This window comes from Elephantulus edwardii, unplaced genomic scaffold (genome assembly GCF_000299155.1).
Source record: "Elephantulus edwardii isolate Elephantulus edwardi_28Jun2011 unplaced genomic scaffold, EleEdw1.0 scaffold00088, whole genome shotgun sequence".
Classification (NCBI taxonomy): Eukaryota; Metazoa; Chordata; class Mammalia; order Macroscelidea; family Macroscelididae; genus Elephantulus; species Elephantulus edwardii.
In genome coordinates, this window is record NW_006399838.1 from 7,516,456 (window position 1) to 7,535,065 (window position 18,610).

Here is an 18,610-nt window from a genome sequence, read left to right on the forward strand (position 1 = left end):
TGATATGAGCTAGGTATTTCTTTAAAGGCAATAAACATGAGAAGGGGTGGGAGGTTAGGCCAGCCAAACGCCAGGGTGTCTCTCCAGCCTTTGGCTGTGGGGTCTGGCGTGAGAGTTGGCTTCCCCCCCACTGTGGCAAGCCAACCTGGGGCCAGGGGCCCAGCATCGACAGCACCTCTGTGGGCAAGTGGGCAGCGTGTTTAGACGTGGGCACTCTTAGCGTGAGTCGGGGAGCTGGAGCCTGAAGAGTAGTAGAAACGATTTTCCCCAAATGACTGGGCGTCCCCAGAGCAGCAGACGATGACACAGCCTCCCACCAGGCACAGCACAGCTCCGATCCAGCCCGCGTACAGGGAGTAGCCGAAGCTGACGATGGTGGTCTCACGGTGGGCGCACACGGGGAACCAGATGGTGGCAACGATGGCGCAGAGAGCTGGGGGGAGAGAGAGAGAGAGGATTGTGACCCCCGAGCCCCACCACACGCCCAGCACAGCCAGCAGGCCTCTGGTCACTGCCTGTGTACACACCCCTGGCTTCCACCCAGCTCCTAAACCCAATCATCTGTTTACCTGGTCATCGGAGCCTAACGGTTTGCATCCAGAATAAACTGAGCAGAAACTTGACTCGAATATTTGAGTCCTTTTTTTTTTCTTCAAGAAATGGTAGAAACAAAAAAACAACTTCAAAGCAGAAAAACCTAGAACTGAATCTCTTAAGTCCAAAAGTGTTCCTTGTAAAGTAAACCTTCACTTTAGGGCATTGAGGTAGACTGGTGAGTAGCGGTGGGGTGGTGGGTCCCTGGGACCTATGCGTGAGTCACGCTGTGACACTGCTGGCTCAGGAATCAACAACAGGGCTGTGGTGCATTGTTGGGTTAAGTGCTATTTCCCCCTCACGTCTCAGTACAGAGGTTAGAGAGTCCTGGTGGCTTAGGAGTAGGAAATTTGTGCTGCCAACCCGAAGGCATGCAGTTGGAATACACCAGCTGCTCAGCAGAAGAATGACAATCAATTCTCACGCAGTTCACGGTCTCTGAAAAGCTGCTGGAGGGTCGGCTGTGGGCAAGTGTCGACTCTCCCGTACACAGCAACACTAGAGAGCAGGGAAGTGACTGGAAGGCAGGCCATTTGAATCTACCATCTGCTCCTAAGGAGAGGCGGGCAATCAGTCTCCTCCTGTGTGATTTACAGCCTCTGAAAATCCCCTGGACGGTCGGTCATGAGGCAGTTCCGACTCAGTGGCAACAACAACCTTCTTCACTTTCTGTGTAAACGCTTATAATGCTAGAATTACATTTACCTAACTGTATTAGCAAAAAAACCAAACCCACAGCCATCAAGTTGATTCTGACTCCCAGTGGACAGCCATTGTGTTCCCAAGGCTTTAAATCTTTAGGACAATAAGCAGCTGGTGGGTCCAAGCTGGTGACCTTTCAGACAACAGCACAGTATGCTACCACACAGCCCATGTCTATACCCCGTTCTAGTTTATTAGTTCCTGGAAGGCAGAAGCCAGTCTGGTAAACTCAGTAGCTCACTCAGTACTAACTCTAACACAAAGTGAACTCACTGTCTACCACTCGAAGAACTGAGGTCCTGAGATATTTAGGAATGAGAAACTAAATTTTACACTCTGGAGTGTTTTGTCTTGTTTTGTTTTCAATTTGCTCAAATCATACTACAAAGACATAAAGAAACCACGAAAATGTTCCTTCTGTAGTAAATATTGCCAGACAATAATAACTATCAGTTACAGCTCTGAGTTTGTGTTTTATTGTTCACAATCACAAAATCCCAGTACATCAATGAGCAGTCCTTGGAGTAAAAGAATTCATCCACTCACGAATTTTATGAGGATAATCTTTTCTGTGATGGATCACAAGGGTAGAACTTTATGTTTTTTATACCAGTCAGTCTAGCTTTCAGATCTGGTTAGATTTTACAGAATAAGATAAGAAATAGCTCCAAAAACAGTTTGTTCTTCTACTCCTCAAAGTACATTAGGGACAGCGCAGGAGAGGAAGACCCTCTATGAGGTGGATTGATTCAGTGACTGGGATAATCGGGATGGGAGTGTCAGAGACAGTGCGATTGGCACAGGACAGAGCGGAGTTTAGGGCTGTTGTACATAGGGTCGCTATGAGTCGCAGGCGACTCGACGGCACATAACAACAACAACAACAACTCCTCAAAGTAGTATGTGAGAAAAGACAATAAAGAAAAAATTCTTAAGCCTTTATTGTTGTTCATTGTTATCGAGTGGGAACGGACTCACAGCTGACCCTCCAGCACATTTCAGAGGTGGTGTTTCCATGGGAGGAGATTGCCTATCTTTCTCCCATGGTGGGAAAAATCTATTGGTTCAAATCCACTGGTCCATTTGAACTTCTTGCCTTTGGATTGACAACACAACTCCTTACCCAGTAGGCTATCAGAAATCCCTTCTTAAACCTCTAGACCAGCTTAAATAGGGTAACCACAAGATACATGGAGCTACTGACTGTTTAACATGAATCAAATAGAAGAACTGAGTTCTAAATTTTAATTCGTTCTCATTTAAATAGCCCCTAGTAACTAGTGATTCCGGTGGTGAACACTGTAACTCTAGACAAAGTAACTTGATTCAATATTGCCTAGCTTCTCACCAGGACCACTACAAGCAATTTTAGGTGAAGGTTTAAGTTGGTTTGACACTTTAAAAGTTGATAAACATTGGTAAAAGCCTTCTAATGATTAACCATAAAACTTAGACATTCAAGTTATGACATTGCAAACCCAGTCATACCTGCTACTTGTCTATTTCTGTTGCTTTCTCAGCAAGCATTTTCTGATTTCAACTCCTATAAAATGATTTTCTAATTTACACTTTCTGCCCACAGAGAAGAAACGGCAAAATTTTCTTTCACATAAATACTAAAATCTCACAGTTCCACACATTACTTCTACACTAAATTAAAGGAAATATTTAAGTCATCCCCATCTTGTGAGACCTTTTTTAATATCTTAAATCTTTTCTGTCAGCTGGTAACAATGGGTTTTTTGGGGATTTTTTTATAAGGAGCCAAGGTCACTTCCACAAGCTAGACACAGACATACCTAGAGAAATGTGACTAACATTCTCAAGATGCCTGAAAATTCAGATGTCAAATGCAAGCTTCTTATTGATGGGAGCTGCTGAGTTAAAACTAACTCATAGCTGAGCTTCCAGCGAGTTTTCAGAGGCAGTTTAATCACACGGGAGGAGATCCTCCGTGGGTTCGAACCATGTGCCTTTGAGACTGCAGTGTAGCTTCTTACCTCTAGGCCACCAGAGCTCCCTAAATGAAAGCTGGGGGGAAATCGAATTCTGGGTGCTTGACGTGCTCAATATTTTGTTTCCTAACAGTTTACATTTACTCTGTGAAATACTCATAGGATTAAGAAGTTTATGTAGTTTGTCTAAAAAACTAAAATCTACCCATATGCAGAGACGATTCCTATTTCTTAAAGAGTAAGTACAATCATAGCAGCTTCAGGAGTACTTGTATATCTTATACCTTGAGAAGATAGATTTCCTTTGGTGAAGACAATTTTCAAAAAGACCAGTGTCTATCTCAATGCCCTTTTCCTGCCCCAAGCTTTCAAAACCTCAACTACGGGGAAAGACTGTTTTCTTTCTCTCCGTCAAACCACAAACTCTAAGTCATACTGGGAGAATTGGTTGGTTATTGTCACCCTCAAACTGTCATCAAGGAACAGAGAGAGGCTTTCTCTCAGGCAGGGAACAGAAATCTCGTCAGAACAGACATTTCAAGAGTGTTGCTGCCAGAAAGAACTGCTCTAAATTCACCACCACAACACACAGATGAGTTTGCTACCACTAGACCCCACAATGGGCATTCATCATGCCATGGACAGCAACAGCCAAACATGCAATTTTGTTTAAAGAAGAAAGGTGAGAAGTGAAAATCTAAATCCTGCAGGGACAAAGCAGAATTCCTAAACATCTGATTTGGTTGGCCCCAACTGATCTTTCCTTACATAATTAATGAGTTTTGAAATAGCTTATTGTTCAAATTAAGTTTTCTGTTTCTCAGAGTTTATTATATTTACACTTTGCACACACACATACCATAAAACATTACCAATATTTCATGTAAATTTAGATTTTTTTCTAAAAGAAGATAAGACATGGTTTCTACATATCATTCAGTCAGCTTTGCAAGAAATGTAACAAAACAAGGTCATTTTTACCTGAGACTAGAGTCAGATTGAGTGTTTCAAAAGCAGTGATTATCAGTCTTGAGTTTTGAGTGGTTTAGAAATTTGCCTTCCCCACCCTCAATATGATTCATTGGGGAGGGGGGATTAACCAGAAAAATATCTAAGCATTTATACATCGAACTACATATGGCTGAGGAATTGAACCTAAAAGATGAACAGGTGAACAGATGGACAGACCGAAAATATCTAAATGCATGGGCAGATGGATGAACAGATGAGAAGTGGTCTTATTTCAATGCTACCTCCAACTCTGTACGTGTCAGAATGACCTTCCAAAAGCGTACTTTTGTAATGTGATGCGGGCACAATTAAAAGTAACTAGCTCTTTCATAACTCATGGAAAAACAAGGCAAATGGGTGCCAGCAGGCTCTTTATTTCTTCCTAGATAAATGAGTCCTGGGTGGAATGTTGTGGCTCTTACAGATCAACCACATCAAAACCGCGAAAAGATGACAGACCACCACACAACTCGAAGGGAAATGAGAGACTTCCTGGAAGAAGTGACCTTCCATTGAACTCAGACGGAAGAATGCCTGGAGACCGAAAAAGGAAGAGTTGACTCCATTTCAACAATGATTTGAAGAGGTAGACGATAGACATGTTTTGATCAGTAAAATAAAAAATGCAAGTCAAATTCCTTAACTAAAAAATGCATTATATTAAGAGAACCGGCAATAGATTTTTGCCTTAAGAGAAACTCTTGTAAGTCTATTTCTCTGTCTTTGTAGACCAAAAAGAAGAAGCAGTTTTAAATTTTCCAAGTTCTCTCAATTATGTGAGAAAAACAAATTAATTTTTTTCCTAAAAAGTCATAGGTAAAAGTCATAAGGTAAAGAAAGTTGAAGATAATTATAAGGTTCCTTAATTTTCTCTTTACATCATCTCAATTTCTTTTTCAAATATATCCCCAAAACAAGACAGGAATTTTAACACTTGAATTTTTCCAAGTATTCCTTTTCTTCTATCTCCGTAGAGTCTCTATGAGCCATAGGGGACGTAATGGCACAGAACAACAGCAATGGAAGATGAACCAGTTACACGCATGAAGAGTGAACAGAAGCTGATATTTGTGGCTGCAGAATAGAAAAAGAGGTAGGTGGAGACAGTCTTCGTGAGGAATGGAGAAGGTAGAAGAAAAGATTCACTATGTGTCTACAGATTTATCTGGCTTAGTCCTTACTCTTCATAGAATAGAATGGTTTGCCTCTTTTAAGAGTTGTTGTGTTGTTGTTAAGTGCCGGTGACTTGTAGGTGACTCATAGCGACCCTATGAACGAAAGACCTGGACACTTGTATAACTTGCATCCTTTCTCCTAGTTCATAGGGTTTCCAGAGGCATGCTATTTCAGAAGTGGATGCCACTCCTGCTTCCAAGCTTGTTTTAATCGGAGAGCTACACCAAACACTGTCCACCATGGGTGACCATGATCGCATTTGACACATCAGGGTCACAGTGTTCAGCTTCACAGCAACCACGAGTTACCTCTCTGTACAACAAGTGGACAGACCAAGGCTATACAGCCTAGAAGAATGTTTCACCAAAAAGCAAAGTAAGTTTCAAATAATGTAATAAGGTGTTCTTCAATCAGCAGATAAAACCTTATAAAAATTTAACAACAATCTTAATATAGTCAAACTTTGAAAAAATTTGGAAAGGCAATTTTAGAGTAAGGACGTATAAGTCTCAAATCTTTAGGACCTAGTTAACCCCTAATAAACTATGAAGCTAAATAAATGTATTCAACTTAAGAAAAAATGATATTATTGTTTGGGGGGGGTTTAATGTAATAACCTGGAACGTATAAGAGTCAGACAAAAAGGCAAAAGAGTTACTCTACACAACACTTTTCGGGGGGCTTTATTATTTTTAGCACTGGGAACTGAAAGAACTTCTAGAAAGCATCATTTCAAGCACAAAGCAGTACTTTCTTTAAGCTAATTTAAATTGTTATATGAGTTATGTTAATAGTACTAAGAAAATCTTCCCTGATTTTATATATGAAACCTGTTTCAAAGAATTTCTGGACCCTGAAGAAAGCCCCGAAGGTGTAGGTAGGCAGGTTGACGGACACCCTGAAGGTGTAGGTAGCCAGGTTGACCATGAATTATTTGATCATTATCGAGAATTAGTCATGGTGATTCACTACATTTTTCTACAGTAGGGTATGTCTGAAATTGTCCTCAATGAAAACTCCTCCATGTAAAATTTTATATGCACTGAACACTCCTTCTAAAACCAATATATATAACATATAACATAATATAATCCAAGTAGTTATTATCTTCAGCTTCTCACAAAGAAGACAATAAGCAACAGCCTTTCTCACCAGTTATCGGCTGGAATCATCTTTATTTGTTATGCCCGTGTAATTTGAAACTAGAAATATTTTCATTTTCTTCTTTCTCATTTGTAATTCTACAAAACTTTCATTTAAGAAAGCATGGGTGGCACAAGAGATGTACTTTATGAAAATGGAATATTTACCACACTCATCAAACCAATGGAATATTTGAGTACATCCTTTTCCTGGCGTACTTCCAACAGTTTCACATTTATTTCTATTCCACACATTATGGGTTTTTTTTCCTTTTAACTTTTTAAGGGCTAGGCTTAAGGTCATTTGATAATTTTAAAAACATTACAGAATTTAAAGATGAATGTTTTTTACAAAACAGTTAATCTTTTCATTTTCATTGTTGTTGATATTATTATGTGCCGTTCAGTTGACTACAACTTATAGTGACTCTCTGAACAATGGCTCTGAATCTTGCCTTATCCTGAGCCAACCTCACCGTCTCTGACACACTTGAGCGCAGTGTCACAACCACTCTGTCCACCCACCTCACGCAGGGTCAGTGTAGAGCCTAAGGTGTGTGCCTGTCCATGGTCTTCTTAGTTGCTTGCTGTGTGTCTGAGAGCAGGATGACAGACAGAAGAAGAATTGATGCCTTTGAGAGGTGGCGCTGGAGAAGAGTATTGAACAGACCACGAACCACCAAGAAAACAAACGGGTCGGTCCTGGAGAGTGGAACCAGTTTTCTACTTGGAGGCAAGGATTTTTAAGGTCTGTCTTACATACTTTGGTCGTATTGTCAGGAAGGGCCAATCCTTGGAGAAGGACATCATGCTCAGAAGGTAGAGAGGGTCAGAGCAGGAGAGAAATTTCACTGGTGAAGCCATTTAAAGTTACAAGATCCCACAATCTTTCCACAACCCATAAGAACTTTAATGTCTATCAGGAACTTATTTGTAAAAATCTAATGAGCTTGGAAGAAAGCTGTTCTTCTTATCCTCTTCAAGTAGAGCTTCCTAAAGACTCTACAGGAAAAAGGCTTGAGGATCGACTCCTGTAACTCCTCCTAGAAAACCCTTGGAGGAAGTTCTCCGTCACATCAGCTGGTAGAGTCAAAAATTGGTCCAATGACATCTAACAACAGTTTTACAGTAAGATCAGAGTGAACCTGAATCAGAACGAAGCTTCCATTGTTTTCAGTTGCCAAGCTTAATGCAGAGTTTAGGGTGGTTTTTCAACATAAGCAAAAGCTCCGACTGCTTACCCTTCTGCTCGGGTTTCTCCTAAGCAAACTCTACCAGCTTTGGAGGTGGTTATTTCCAGAATCAAGTCATTGTCTCTTCTCACTAGTTCAATGTGGGGAGAATCACCCCACGGAACTACACATGATTAGACAAGAATATCAACCACCCTCTGGGTTGTTATTTCCTCTAACCACCAAAACAATAGTAAGTAGCCAATTGTTGGACACTTACTATATGCTGGATACCAGACCCCCCCAAAAAAATTGCATCCATCAATTTATTATTCTTACCAACCTGAAAAAAATAACTATTCTTAGTCTTCTTCTACAGAAACACTTAGAGACTTTACAGGAACTGCCCCAGTTCACTTCTAGAAAGTGACAAAATTCCATATGGGTGGGCCTGACTTCAAAGGTAAGATGATATGATAAAACCTTCTCAATCAGGGCATCAAATACCTTCCAACTTGGAAGAGCCTCTTTAAAAGCCACGGACAAATTAACTCACAAAGGCCCACGGTCTGCAGAGCCTGCATCTCCAAGAGCTTCTATCTGGTATAAGACGTCAAGGAGCCCTGTTCCTTCCTTCACAGCAGGAAGCAAATACTCACACCATTAAGTGGCTGAGAAGATAATGAACCCACTCGTTGGACAACAGCTAATAGTTTTTTAAGTTTCCAGAAAAATAATTACAGATTCCCGGGGCCAGGAAGAATTGCTTTCAATCAAGACAATCACAGTTTCTAGACAAGACTTTCCATTTCCCAGGTTCAGTGTGGCCCTGTCGCCTTCACGCAACAACCACACCTCAGCTGAAGTGCCATCTGGTGACCCCAGGACCTAGCAGGAGCCCAGCACTGGCTACTCCCAGGGAGGGTGACAGCAGCCACCCCAGAGAGACACAAAGGCAGCCTTCACTCTCTCTTGCTCCTCCCATCCGCTGCCAGCGGGAGCAAACATGGCCCTTGGGGGTCCGTGGTGAGAAGACCTAGAGGAGGCCAGCAGGTGCCACGCTTGAGACAATGAGCTTCACTTCTGCAGAGCCAGCTCGTTCCAGCCAAAACAGCGTCCACCCCAAAGGCAAGTGGGTGGTCTGCTGAGAAACCAATTCCCACAGTAGCAGAAAGGAGCAGAGGCAAAATGTTTGGTGGAGAGAGGAAAGAGAGATCCCTGTGTCCATCAGATTAGTGGAGGGTGATGTTGCTAGAACTGCCATGTCCACTATGACTCACAGTGAGCCCGGAGATAACAGACCAGAAGCAGCGCTATCACACCATATCCTCATGGTCTAAGTCCCCCGCCGCAATCACTGTGTCAATCCGTCCATTGAGAGTCTTCCTTTCCTCCTACTTTTCCCAGTATGATGTCCTTTTCCAAGGACTGGCAACCCTTGATAACATGCCCTAAAGTGGATGGCACAGTAAGACCCCCTCCACGTTCGTCCTTCCCCCCCACAGAGCTTCATCCCAGACAAGAAAACGGGAACTGAGCCTCTCCTCATTTTCCCATCTATGATTCTGCCTACAAGTCCCAAGACAATCTTTAAAAGATAAAAATGTTTCTTTCACCCAACCAGAAAGTTTCAAACAACTGGTTATTTGGTACGTTTGGGTTTGGGATTCCCCTCCCCCCAGCAATCTTTCTTATTCAACTGAATGATTCCATTATTTTTAAGATGTTTGTTTGTTTAGGGTTTTTGTTTGTTTGTTTTCTCATTTTTAATTTTTTTCTTTCTTTTTTAAATTTTATTTTATACTGGTTTACATGCAAAGTTCATATTTTTGTGGGGGGTTTTAATCAACTTGTGTATTCTCATCCCTGTGGCTATTTCTGGACTCTCATACGAAGGACTGGAATATCTAAAAGCTTAACTCCTCCCATCAGATCCATAATTCTATTTTAACATTAAATATTACTCCTCTGGCCATCCTCAAAACTAAAGAGAGCATTCTGTAAGAATGTGAAGAAACTAATATACAGCAGCAAATGTTCAGGGTTTTACCTGCATTTTAAATATTCCAGTTTCTTATAGTGCTTTGGCTGGTTTACCAGTTGGAGAAGGAATCTAAAACCAAATGCCTGGTTGTCAAACAGCATCCCAGGGGCCACCTCTGCACTTTCAACAAAGTCCATAACACTGGTTGTGGGTTCCACGTGGCACTCACACTGAAATTTCTTGTGACTGGATTGAAAATTCCCGTGCCGAGATTCTTCTCTGAACATCACAGTGGCATGTGAAATATGGATTTCCAACATTTACAACCTTGGGAAATGATATCCCCACCAGCGCTGCCAATAGCCTTGTGGGCAGGGGCTGGGGGCCACTCAGAGGCTTCCAGTCAGGGCAGGACACCACTAGGCTGCATCGACTCACACAGAACCCTAACAACTTCCCTCAGCCCTCGAGCACAAGGCCTGATAGAGGAGGACACGTGCCTGATATAATAGCACATGTGGATTCCGGGCCTCAGGAGAACAATTATATCTAACTCACACCCTGACCTGTGTCTCCTCAAAGATGCATATGTTTTACAAGAGCTGCTGTTTTCAAAATTCATATCCTTTATTATTACAATTTCTTTTCAGCAAGATTTTGCATGTCTGTGATATTAAGAATAGTGCCCTATCATTTCTGCCTTATGCTGGGCCAGCTTTCTTTGGAATGGGAGCAAATATGAATTGACAAGAGTGGCTGGGGGGAAAGGGCTTCATCTCAGAAGAGAGCGTGATGTTGGTGATGGACTGGCCAGGATATCATTATGTATGATGTAGACTGACTGCCCTGTAGCTGACTCAGCGGCATCTAACCACAAACGTGACAGTTTAGAGCAGGCTAATGGAACTGTGGTTGTTGTTCGGTGCCGTCGAGTACAGTACAACTCATAGAGATCCAATGAAAAACGGATCTGAACCCTGTTATTCTGTGCCATTCTCACCCTGTCTGGCACACGTGAGCCCATTGCTGCAGTCACTGTCTCAGTCCACCTGGTTGGGGGTCTTCCTGTCTTTTGCTGACCCTCCACCCTTCCCAGCATCATGTCCCTTTACAATGAACAGCCCCTCCTAGAATACACCCAAAGCATGTGAGATGAAGCTTTATCATCTTTGCCTTCTCTGGCTGCAACTTCTCCAAGATAGATCTGTTTGTCCTTTGGCCATTCGTGGGCTGTTCAGTGCTCTTCTCCAACACCCCATTAATTAAGAAGAGGCATTAATTCCTCTTCTGCCTTCCTTAATCATTGTCCAACTCTCAGCAGCATAGTGAGTGATTGAAAAGACCATGGCCTGACTCAGGCACACCTTAGTCCTCAAACTAACATCATTGCTCCTCAGTAATTTGAAGAGATACCTGACTACAAACAAATAATACATCTCCTGAGGAGGAAAAATGAATCACTGTATGGAGCTAGAAAGGCCTTCCTTGCATTCAAGTCAGCATTAGATATTAGGAGGGGAAATTATAAGCAAAAGCAACAAAGTATATGTTTATCCTTGGCATGGACTCTGTCTCCCTACAACCCTCTTCCCTACAGATCTGGATCTGTGTTCAGGTCTCGTCACTAGACCACACTGTCACCCATGCGCACACTCGAGGCAAAGGCTGCCTCCCTTCCCCATCTCCCCAGTGGCTTCCATGCCTCCTCACCCACTGCAGGTGCCCCGTGGATGCCGGCCGGATGAATGACTGAATCACTGCCCAGTGTCCATCCTCAAACCCTGACTTTCCTCTTCCTGTATTCCTTATGTTTAATTACAAGATGTCCATGTGAGAAGCTTCTTAAAACACATCCTTGCTGCCCTCATCCCCTGGAACTCTGACTCAACTGATCTGGAGCGGGGCCTGGGCTGAGTGTTGCTGTTGTTAGATGCCATCAAGTTGGCTCCAGCTAACAGCAAGCCCCTGACCCACAGAGGAAGCCCTGCCGATTCTGCACACCCTCACAATCTCTGTGGTACTCAGGCCCCCCAGCTGCGAAGGGCTAACACATCATTGGTTCTCAAAGGACTCCCATCGTGCAGCCTGGCCAGTCACCACGTCTCCTTTGTCTTTCTGGTTCCTCTAGTAGATGTTTCCTGTCCTTAAAATCTTCTTCTCCTTCTTTTTTTTTTTGGCCAGGAAATTAAAAGACTAATTAATTGCATTGGAAAAGTCTGCTGTTAGGGACCTCTCCAAAGTACTGAAGAGCAATGGTGTCACTCTGGAGACTAAGGTGTGCCAGATATAGGACATGGTCTTTGCAATCACTTGCTATGTGTCAGAGAGCTGGACAATGACTAGGGAGGATAGAAGGAGAACTGATGCGTTTGAGCTGTGGTGCTGGAGAAAAGTATTGAATATACTTTGCAGTCCACTGAATGGTTTGCCAAGAAAATGAACACGTTCATCCTGGAGAGGGTGAAGCCAGGCTGCTCTTTAGAGGCAAGGATTCTGAAGCTTCGTCTGACATACTTTGGACATGTTGTAAGTAGGAACAGGTCCTTGGAGAGGGAAGTCATGCTTGGGAGGGTGGAGGGACAGCGCAGGAGAAAAAGACCCTCTAGGAGGTGGATTGAGTCAGTGACTGGGGTAATGGGGGTAGGTGTCTCAGAGACAATAAGGTTGACACAGGACAGAGCAGGGTTTAGGGCTGTTGTTCATAGGGATGCGATGAGTCGCAGGCGACTTGATGGCACATAACAACTTGTGTTTTTAGTTATTCTCATAGATTCTCAAGTCATTCCCTTCAGTGACTCCCAAAAACATGACTTATCTCTCTTTGCAAAACTGCCTGGGAAACCCATCCATTAGAAAGTGAAAGCTTCAAAGAGCTCCAGAGATCCAGTTTTGGGGAGCATCTTTCCCTCTGGGTCCCCCAGGCTTCCTTTCACACATCCCTTGAACTTTGAGGAGCATCTTTCCCTCTAGATCCCCCAGGCTTCCTTTTACACATCCCTTGAACTTGACATGCCTCAGGTTCCCTCAGAGATGGAGAAACAGACAGAACAGAAAGCTGGCTTACCCAGCAGAATGAGCAAGACGCCAGCCAGCTGGGCCCGCCTGTACTTGGCCACGCCAGGCTCATGACCCATTCGGATGCAGGGGAGAACCGTGAGCAGCAGGAGGATGGCTGGGAGACCGAGGACGGAGGCGGCGATCATCAGGGCCCGGCAAGCCTGCACGTAGCCTGGGAACAGAAGGGCAAATGAAGTGGGTTAGGCCAAGGTCCTCTGGCTTCTGGAAACCCACCACAAGGGAATTCAGCACCTCCGCGGCTCCATCCCCTGGGTTTAGAAGGTGTTAAATGCTGTTCAAGACTGCTACAACATTTTAACTAGAGTTCAACATTTAAAGTACCTCACAATGAAAAAGAGAGGTGAAGGCCAGAGGCAGGAATAGGATCCTGGGTTTAGACCCTCAGCCTGGCTTCCAGGATGAAGGGGGTCATGAGCTCACTGACTTCATTCTGTCACCTTGAGAGAGCCTGAGACTAAAGCTGGAGGCTTCCAGGAAGCTCCTGTGATGGTCTGAGCTGGTTCCAGTCAGTGTGACCTATGTGACCTTGGGGAAGATACTGAGTCTCTGTGTCTTACTTCCTGCACCTACAGAATGTAAATAAAATTAGCACTTACATCTGCCTAACACAATGCTAGTGATCACTGGATTAGCAACTTCACGCTGTGCTTAGGATAACGTCTAATGTTTTAGTTTTGACTGTAAAACACTCATGTCACCGGTTAGCTACCATCGGTGTAGCCGCCGGGGAGTCATCAGGCCCTGACGGATACAAGGCTCACCGCATCCAAGCAGCTCACCGCATCCAAGCAGCTCACCGCATCCAAGCAGCTCACCGCATCCAAGCAGCTCACTGCATCCAAGCAGCTCACCGTCAGGTCCAAGGTCTCCTTATGATCAGAACCTTGCAACCTACAGGGTAATCTATCCACTCTGTGACTTTGGAAAATAGATCTGCCAAATAGATCTTTCTAGCCTGAAACTCTGCTATACTGTGTTCATCATCAAAGCGAAAAGCAAACCTCCACTGACCGGTGGATAGTGGTCACATAGAGGTGCACTGGCCAGATTTGAACCTGGGTCTCCCGCATGAAAGGCGAGAGTTCTACCACTAAACCACCAAGCCCCCCCCTCCTGTCAACTACCAGGGGTGTGATTACTCTGTGTTAGTGCCAGGTATTTATCTCCAGGAACACCTGGTGATTCGGGGTCCCCCAACCTTGCACTTGTGATTCACATTGTGCGCTATTAGTTTGCAGCTTGTAAACCAGCTTAAGCTCTGACTCAGGCTTCCTCTACATGGTATCTGCCCAGAGGCTGTTGTTACCCTGGTGAGTCCTGTCCTGCCCCCTAAAGAATGTGAGGCTCCAGCAACCCACGGAGCTCTGGTTCTGCTTCCCCAGAAGTCCTCCTGGCACGACAGCTGCTCACCCGGCCTTTCCCCAGGCCCCAGACTCCTGGAGGGCAGACACTGGCTTGGGTTTTCCTGAGTTAACGCAGCACCCACACAGAGGACATAAACACACACTTCTGGGTGGAGGAATAAATGAGTTATATAATAAAAGAGTGAAACAAAACTACACGGACTTCATACTGCCAAATCAAATACAGCTTTATTAAGAAACAGATTCTAATATAGACAATTGTGGTTGTTGTTGCTGTTGATTGCCATCAAGTTGAGCACGACTGATAGCGACTCTATGAACAAAAGACCTAATGCCTTCCCATAGGTATCGTCATTTATCAAAGTTCATAGAGTTTCCAGAGGCATGTGGTTTAGGAAGTGGATGCCACTTCTGCTTCCAAACCTGTTTGACAGCTGAGAGCTCCACCAAACACTGTCCACACTGGGAAACCATTATGGCATTTGATACCGCCATGGCATTTGATATACACATGTCAAATTGGGCCAGTTCCCTGAAGAAATCACAGATTAAACGCATCGTTTTTAAATGTTGCTTCTCATTATAACATCCCTCCTCCACATTCACCTCCATCCAGAAGAAAAATTGCACTTACTTCTCTTCCTTTTTTTTTTCCTATGAGGACATAAGAGCTGGTGGCCTGGGTGAGCCTGAGTTAACGACAAAGCCTGGAAAGGAGCCCCATTTCTGCATTAAACCCCAAGACACCTCGTAATATCAGCCTGCTGTGTGCACTAAAGTCTGCATTCATCAGTGTCTCTTAGTAAAATGGTTTTTGTCAAAAGGCCAACAGACTCTTCTTCTGAGCTTTCTTCCAAAAAGCTTTCATTTCCATTTCTTTCTTTTTTTTAATTTTTTTAATTTTAAATTTTTTATTTGTGTGTGTGTATGTGTACCGTCAAATCAAGTTTGACTGGTACAGGAGGAGACTGTTCCTCCTTCCCCGGCAAAGAATATGGTGGATTTGAACTGCTCACCTCTGGGATTGCAGTGCAGCTTCTTGCCACTAGGTCACCAGAGCTCACCACATTTCCATTTCTTCAGAACTAAGCAATCAATCCCATCCCCCCTGACTCCAAGACCCCTAGAGGGAAGTGATGAGAGTCAGTGGCTTGACCACAGCCCTCCAACTGGCAGCTTCCAGGAGGGCGGGGACCAGGACAAAGGAGACAGTCAGCCAGCAAGACAGCTGAGGGCCCGAGATGTATGGCACAGACTGTTCATGTGCTTTGGTGCCAAGGCCATGTTCTGAAATCAAAAGATAAAGGCTGAGGCCCGTCGCCATCCCCGCCCAAAGTGTGAAAAAAGAGAAAAGCAGGAAGCTTTAGGCCCTTCCGAAAAGACACCCCCCCACCCCCGCCCTGAGGAGGACTCCAAAAATAAACTACTCAGCACTAAATGCTTAATTTGAGGTGAGAGAAACAGAGAGTAATGTTAGGGTTCCATCAAGGTCCCTCCAATAGCAATCCTGTATTTTAAAAATGATGGCTACCATTTATGGAGCATCAAAGGAAGTTTACAATTCTTATCTCGTTTAAGCATCCCCCTAAAAAAACAAACAAAACACACACACACACACACACACACACACACACACAAAACTCAAATCTACCCTTTAAAATAAAACAGAAGGTAGATTTAATTCTCTTTTTTTAAAAGAAGATGTGGGGGTAAGAGAAGTGTCTTAGAAATTAGACAACTTTCCTCAAATCACCCAGCTTATGAATGTTGGATATCAGAGTCTGGCCTAGATCTGTGGGCACTCGGTTACCTCAAGTTCAGTTCAGACCTGATGTGCCCCCAGCTCAAGCCAATCTGCAAGTTCCAAATGGTTTCAGACGAGTGAGAACAAGCCTGACATACACAGTGCACCCACCGTGGTCCACGAGAGAACTCGGAGAGACTAGAATGTGTCCTTATGACCTGGTAGTTTGCATAAACACAGTGGAAGAACTAGGTTCAGGAGCAGAGAACAAAAATCAAGATGAAATGCTCCAGGCTGGGGACAAGAGCTGTGAAGTCCAAGGCCCACAAGGAAGAGAGGGTGTTGGGGAAGAGGACTTGGGAGGACCAGGAAGAAGGCACAGTGAAGGGAACCTTCACGATGGAGCAGAGACTCCAGGCAGTGGAGGGCTCAGACTGAACAAACGGTTAGCAAAACAACTCAATGGCCTGGAGTCTGGCTCTCAGGGGCTGTAATGGGAAGAGATTGCCCACCTTTCTTCCTCAGAGCAGCTCGTGGGTTTCAACCACCTGCCTTTGTGCAATTCCTTACCCACTGGGCCACAGAAACTCCTGGATGAGGAGAGGAGGGCAGGCCTTTCAACAAGCAGGGTGCGTCATTTCTGAGATGCAAAGGATTACTTTCCAGAATAGATACCCACCTAGCACAGGAGATCTTTGCAAATTTGTCCCCGAACTCACTCAATGCAGATTTTGAAATATGCATTGAAAAAGCATGCCAATTTTTTTTAACCAGGTCAGCAAGTGAAAAGGGGGTCCTGGGCGACCACAATTCCTCCCTCTCAGAGATGAAGCTGGAGGTAGGGGGTGGAGAGCTGAGCAGAAAGAAGAAGCAGGGGACATTCTGCAAGGCATTCTCCCTCTGTCTAGACCCCCACGTCCCCTTCCCCCGTGCCCACTCTTCCCAACACAACCCCAGTGACCGAGGTTGGGGCAGAAGGGGTTAAGGGCGAATTCTGGGTTGGATCGCACACTCCAGGGCAGGGAGCCTCACAGAAAGAGGGTGAGAGAAGTGAGGAAGAGTCAGGTCCTGCGCAGAGGGCGCAGACTTGACCTTCACTCAAATGAGCAGCCCTGAGATGTCTTTGAAAGTGAATCACTGGTAGCCGACCCAGCAGGACTAGAAAACCCCTAGCCTAGTCCTAGACCAGGTCGCTGAGGCCGTGTCAGCCCAAGTGGCCCCAATACTTCCATTTCACTCTTCCCACCTCATTCTGGCCAGTGGGGTTTATCCGGGAAGCAAATGGTCAAGGAGGGAGGACAGGACGGGCTTCTCTGTGAGTCAACAACACAAAATATAAGAGTTAAGGGCGTTGGTTTACATGCACTGAAGTCCTATAAAGGGATCTCTGGTAGCCTACTGCTAATAAAGAAACTGTGCTGCAAACTCAAAGGCACACAGTTCGAATCCATCAGCCATTCAGCGGAAGACGGAGTAGCAGCGTTGGGGGCCTGGTCAGTAGGGACACAAAGGCCAACCCAAAGGCGGCACCTCTCTGGTGGTTCGGATCCAGCCGCGGCTCTGTGAGATCAAGAGGTGCGATCTGCTTCCGTGCCATTTACAGCTTTGCATCAGTTCCTAATCCACCTCGATGTCGTCGACTACTTTTACTACTCTGTGTCTTTCTCAATTCATTAAAGTCTCCAGGTGACCCTGCGGTTGGACACTACTATTATGCCAAATTCCAGGAAAGAGAATTGAGGTAGAAAGAGGTTAAGGTCGCGCTGTCTGACTCCTTCCTCTGCAACAAGTTGGAGCTAAGAATGTGAAAAATGTGCCCAGATATTTCGTGTTCATACTTTCGCGAATACATCTTAATGCCCCCTCCCGGTCCACCCAGGGGCTAAAGTTAGGGGCAGCAATCCCCAAAGGCATCTGCGGGGTCCTTACCGGGCAGGATGAGGATGTCCACCAGGGGCTTGCAGTGGTACAGCCCGGTGGCCATGACGCAGTCGGCCCACAGCCCCTTGGAGCCCAGTTCGTCCAGCTTGCGGCAGGTGGGGATGGTGTAGCCACAGGTGACCACCCAGTCATTGGTGGACGTGGTGACAATGATGCCGATCCAGCCCACGAAGCTCGTGACGAACCCCACCACCTGCAGGCACGTGGCCACCATGGTGGCCTCCCCAGCGCCTCGTCCCTCGCTGGCTGTGTCCCGGCCGCCCGCTGGACAGCACCCGGCCTGGTCCGAGAGCCGCTAGTCGGCGACAGCCCGAGGCGCGCGCGGCCCAAGCAGCGGAGGGTCCAGGGAGCGTGAGCGCAGCTCCGACGGCGCACGGACGGCGAGGAGCGCGCGGCTGGGACAGCGGAGCGGCTGGGCAGCGCGCCCCCACCCCCCTCTTTAAACTCGGGAGCCCCGGGCGAGGGCCAATCAGAGGCGGCCGGGGCGAGGTGGCCAATAGGGGGGCGGGCAGTCCCCCAGGGCGGGGGCGATGGGGCGAGCGGCGCTCGGTGAACGCGCAGAAGTCAAACCGTTGCGCCTAGAGCGCAGCACCGAGGGCGCGCAGAGGGCGCATCGGAACAACGCTGCTTTGCTTGCAAGTCCTCCTTCTCTCACTGACTCTCCTTTTCGTTCCAAGCTCCCCTTTCCCCCACGGGTAGCCAGAACCTGGTTACTCCGGGACTGCGGGGTCCAGCTCTCCGCAGGCT

The 18,610-nt window shown here is 45.6% G+C and overlaps 1 protein-coding gene across 1 annotated transcript; it reads right to left on the minus strand.

Annotated features, from left to right (window-relative positions):
• Positions 1-200: 200 nt before the first annotated feature.
• On the minus strand, positions 201-18,077 carry CLDN11 (claudin 11). The gene is made up of 3 exons (XM_006890360.1): positions 17,852-18,077; positions 12,801-12,965; positions 201-433 (listed from the first exon to the last, which is right to left on the minus strand). The coding sequence occupies exons 1-3, from the start codon at positions 18,075-18,077 to the stop codon at positions 201-203; spliced, it is 624 nt and encodes a 207-aa protein (XP_006890422.1).
• Positions 18,078-18,610: the final 533 nt, after the last annotated feature.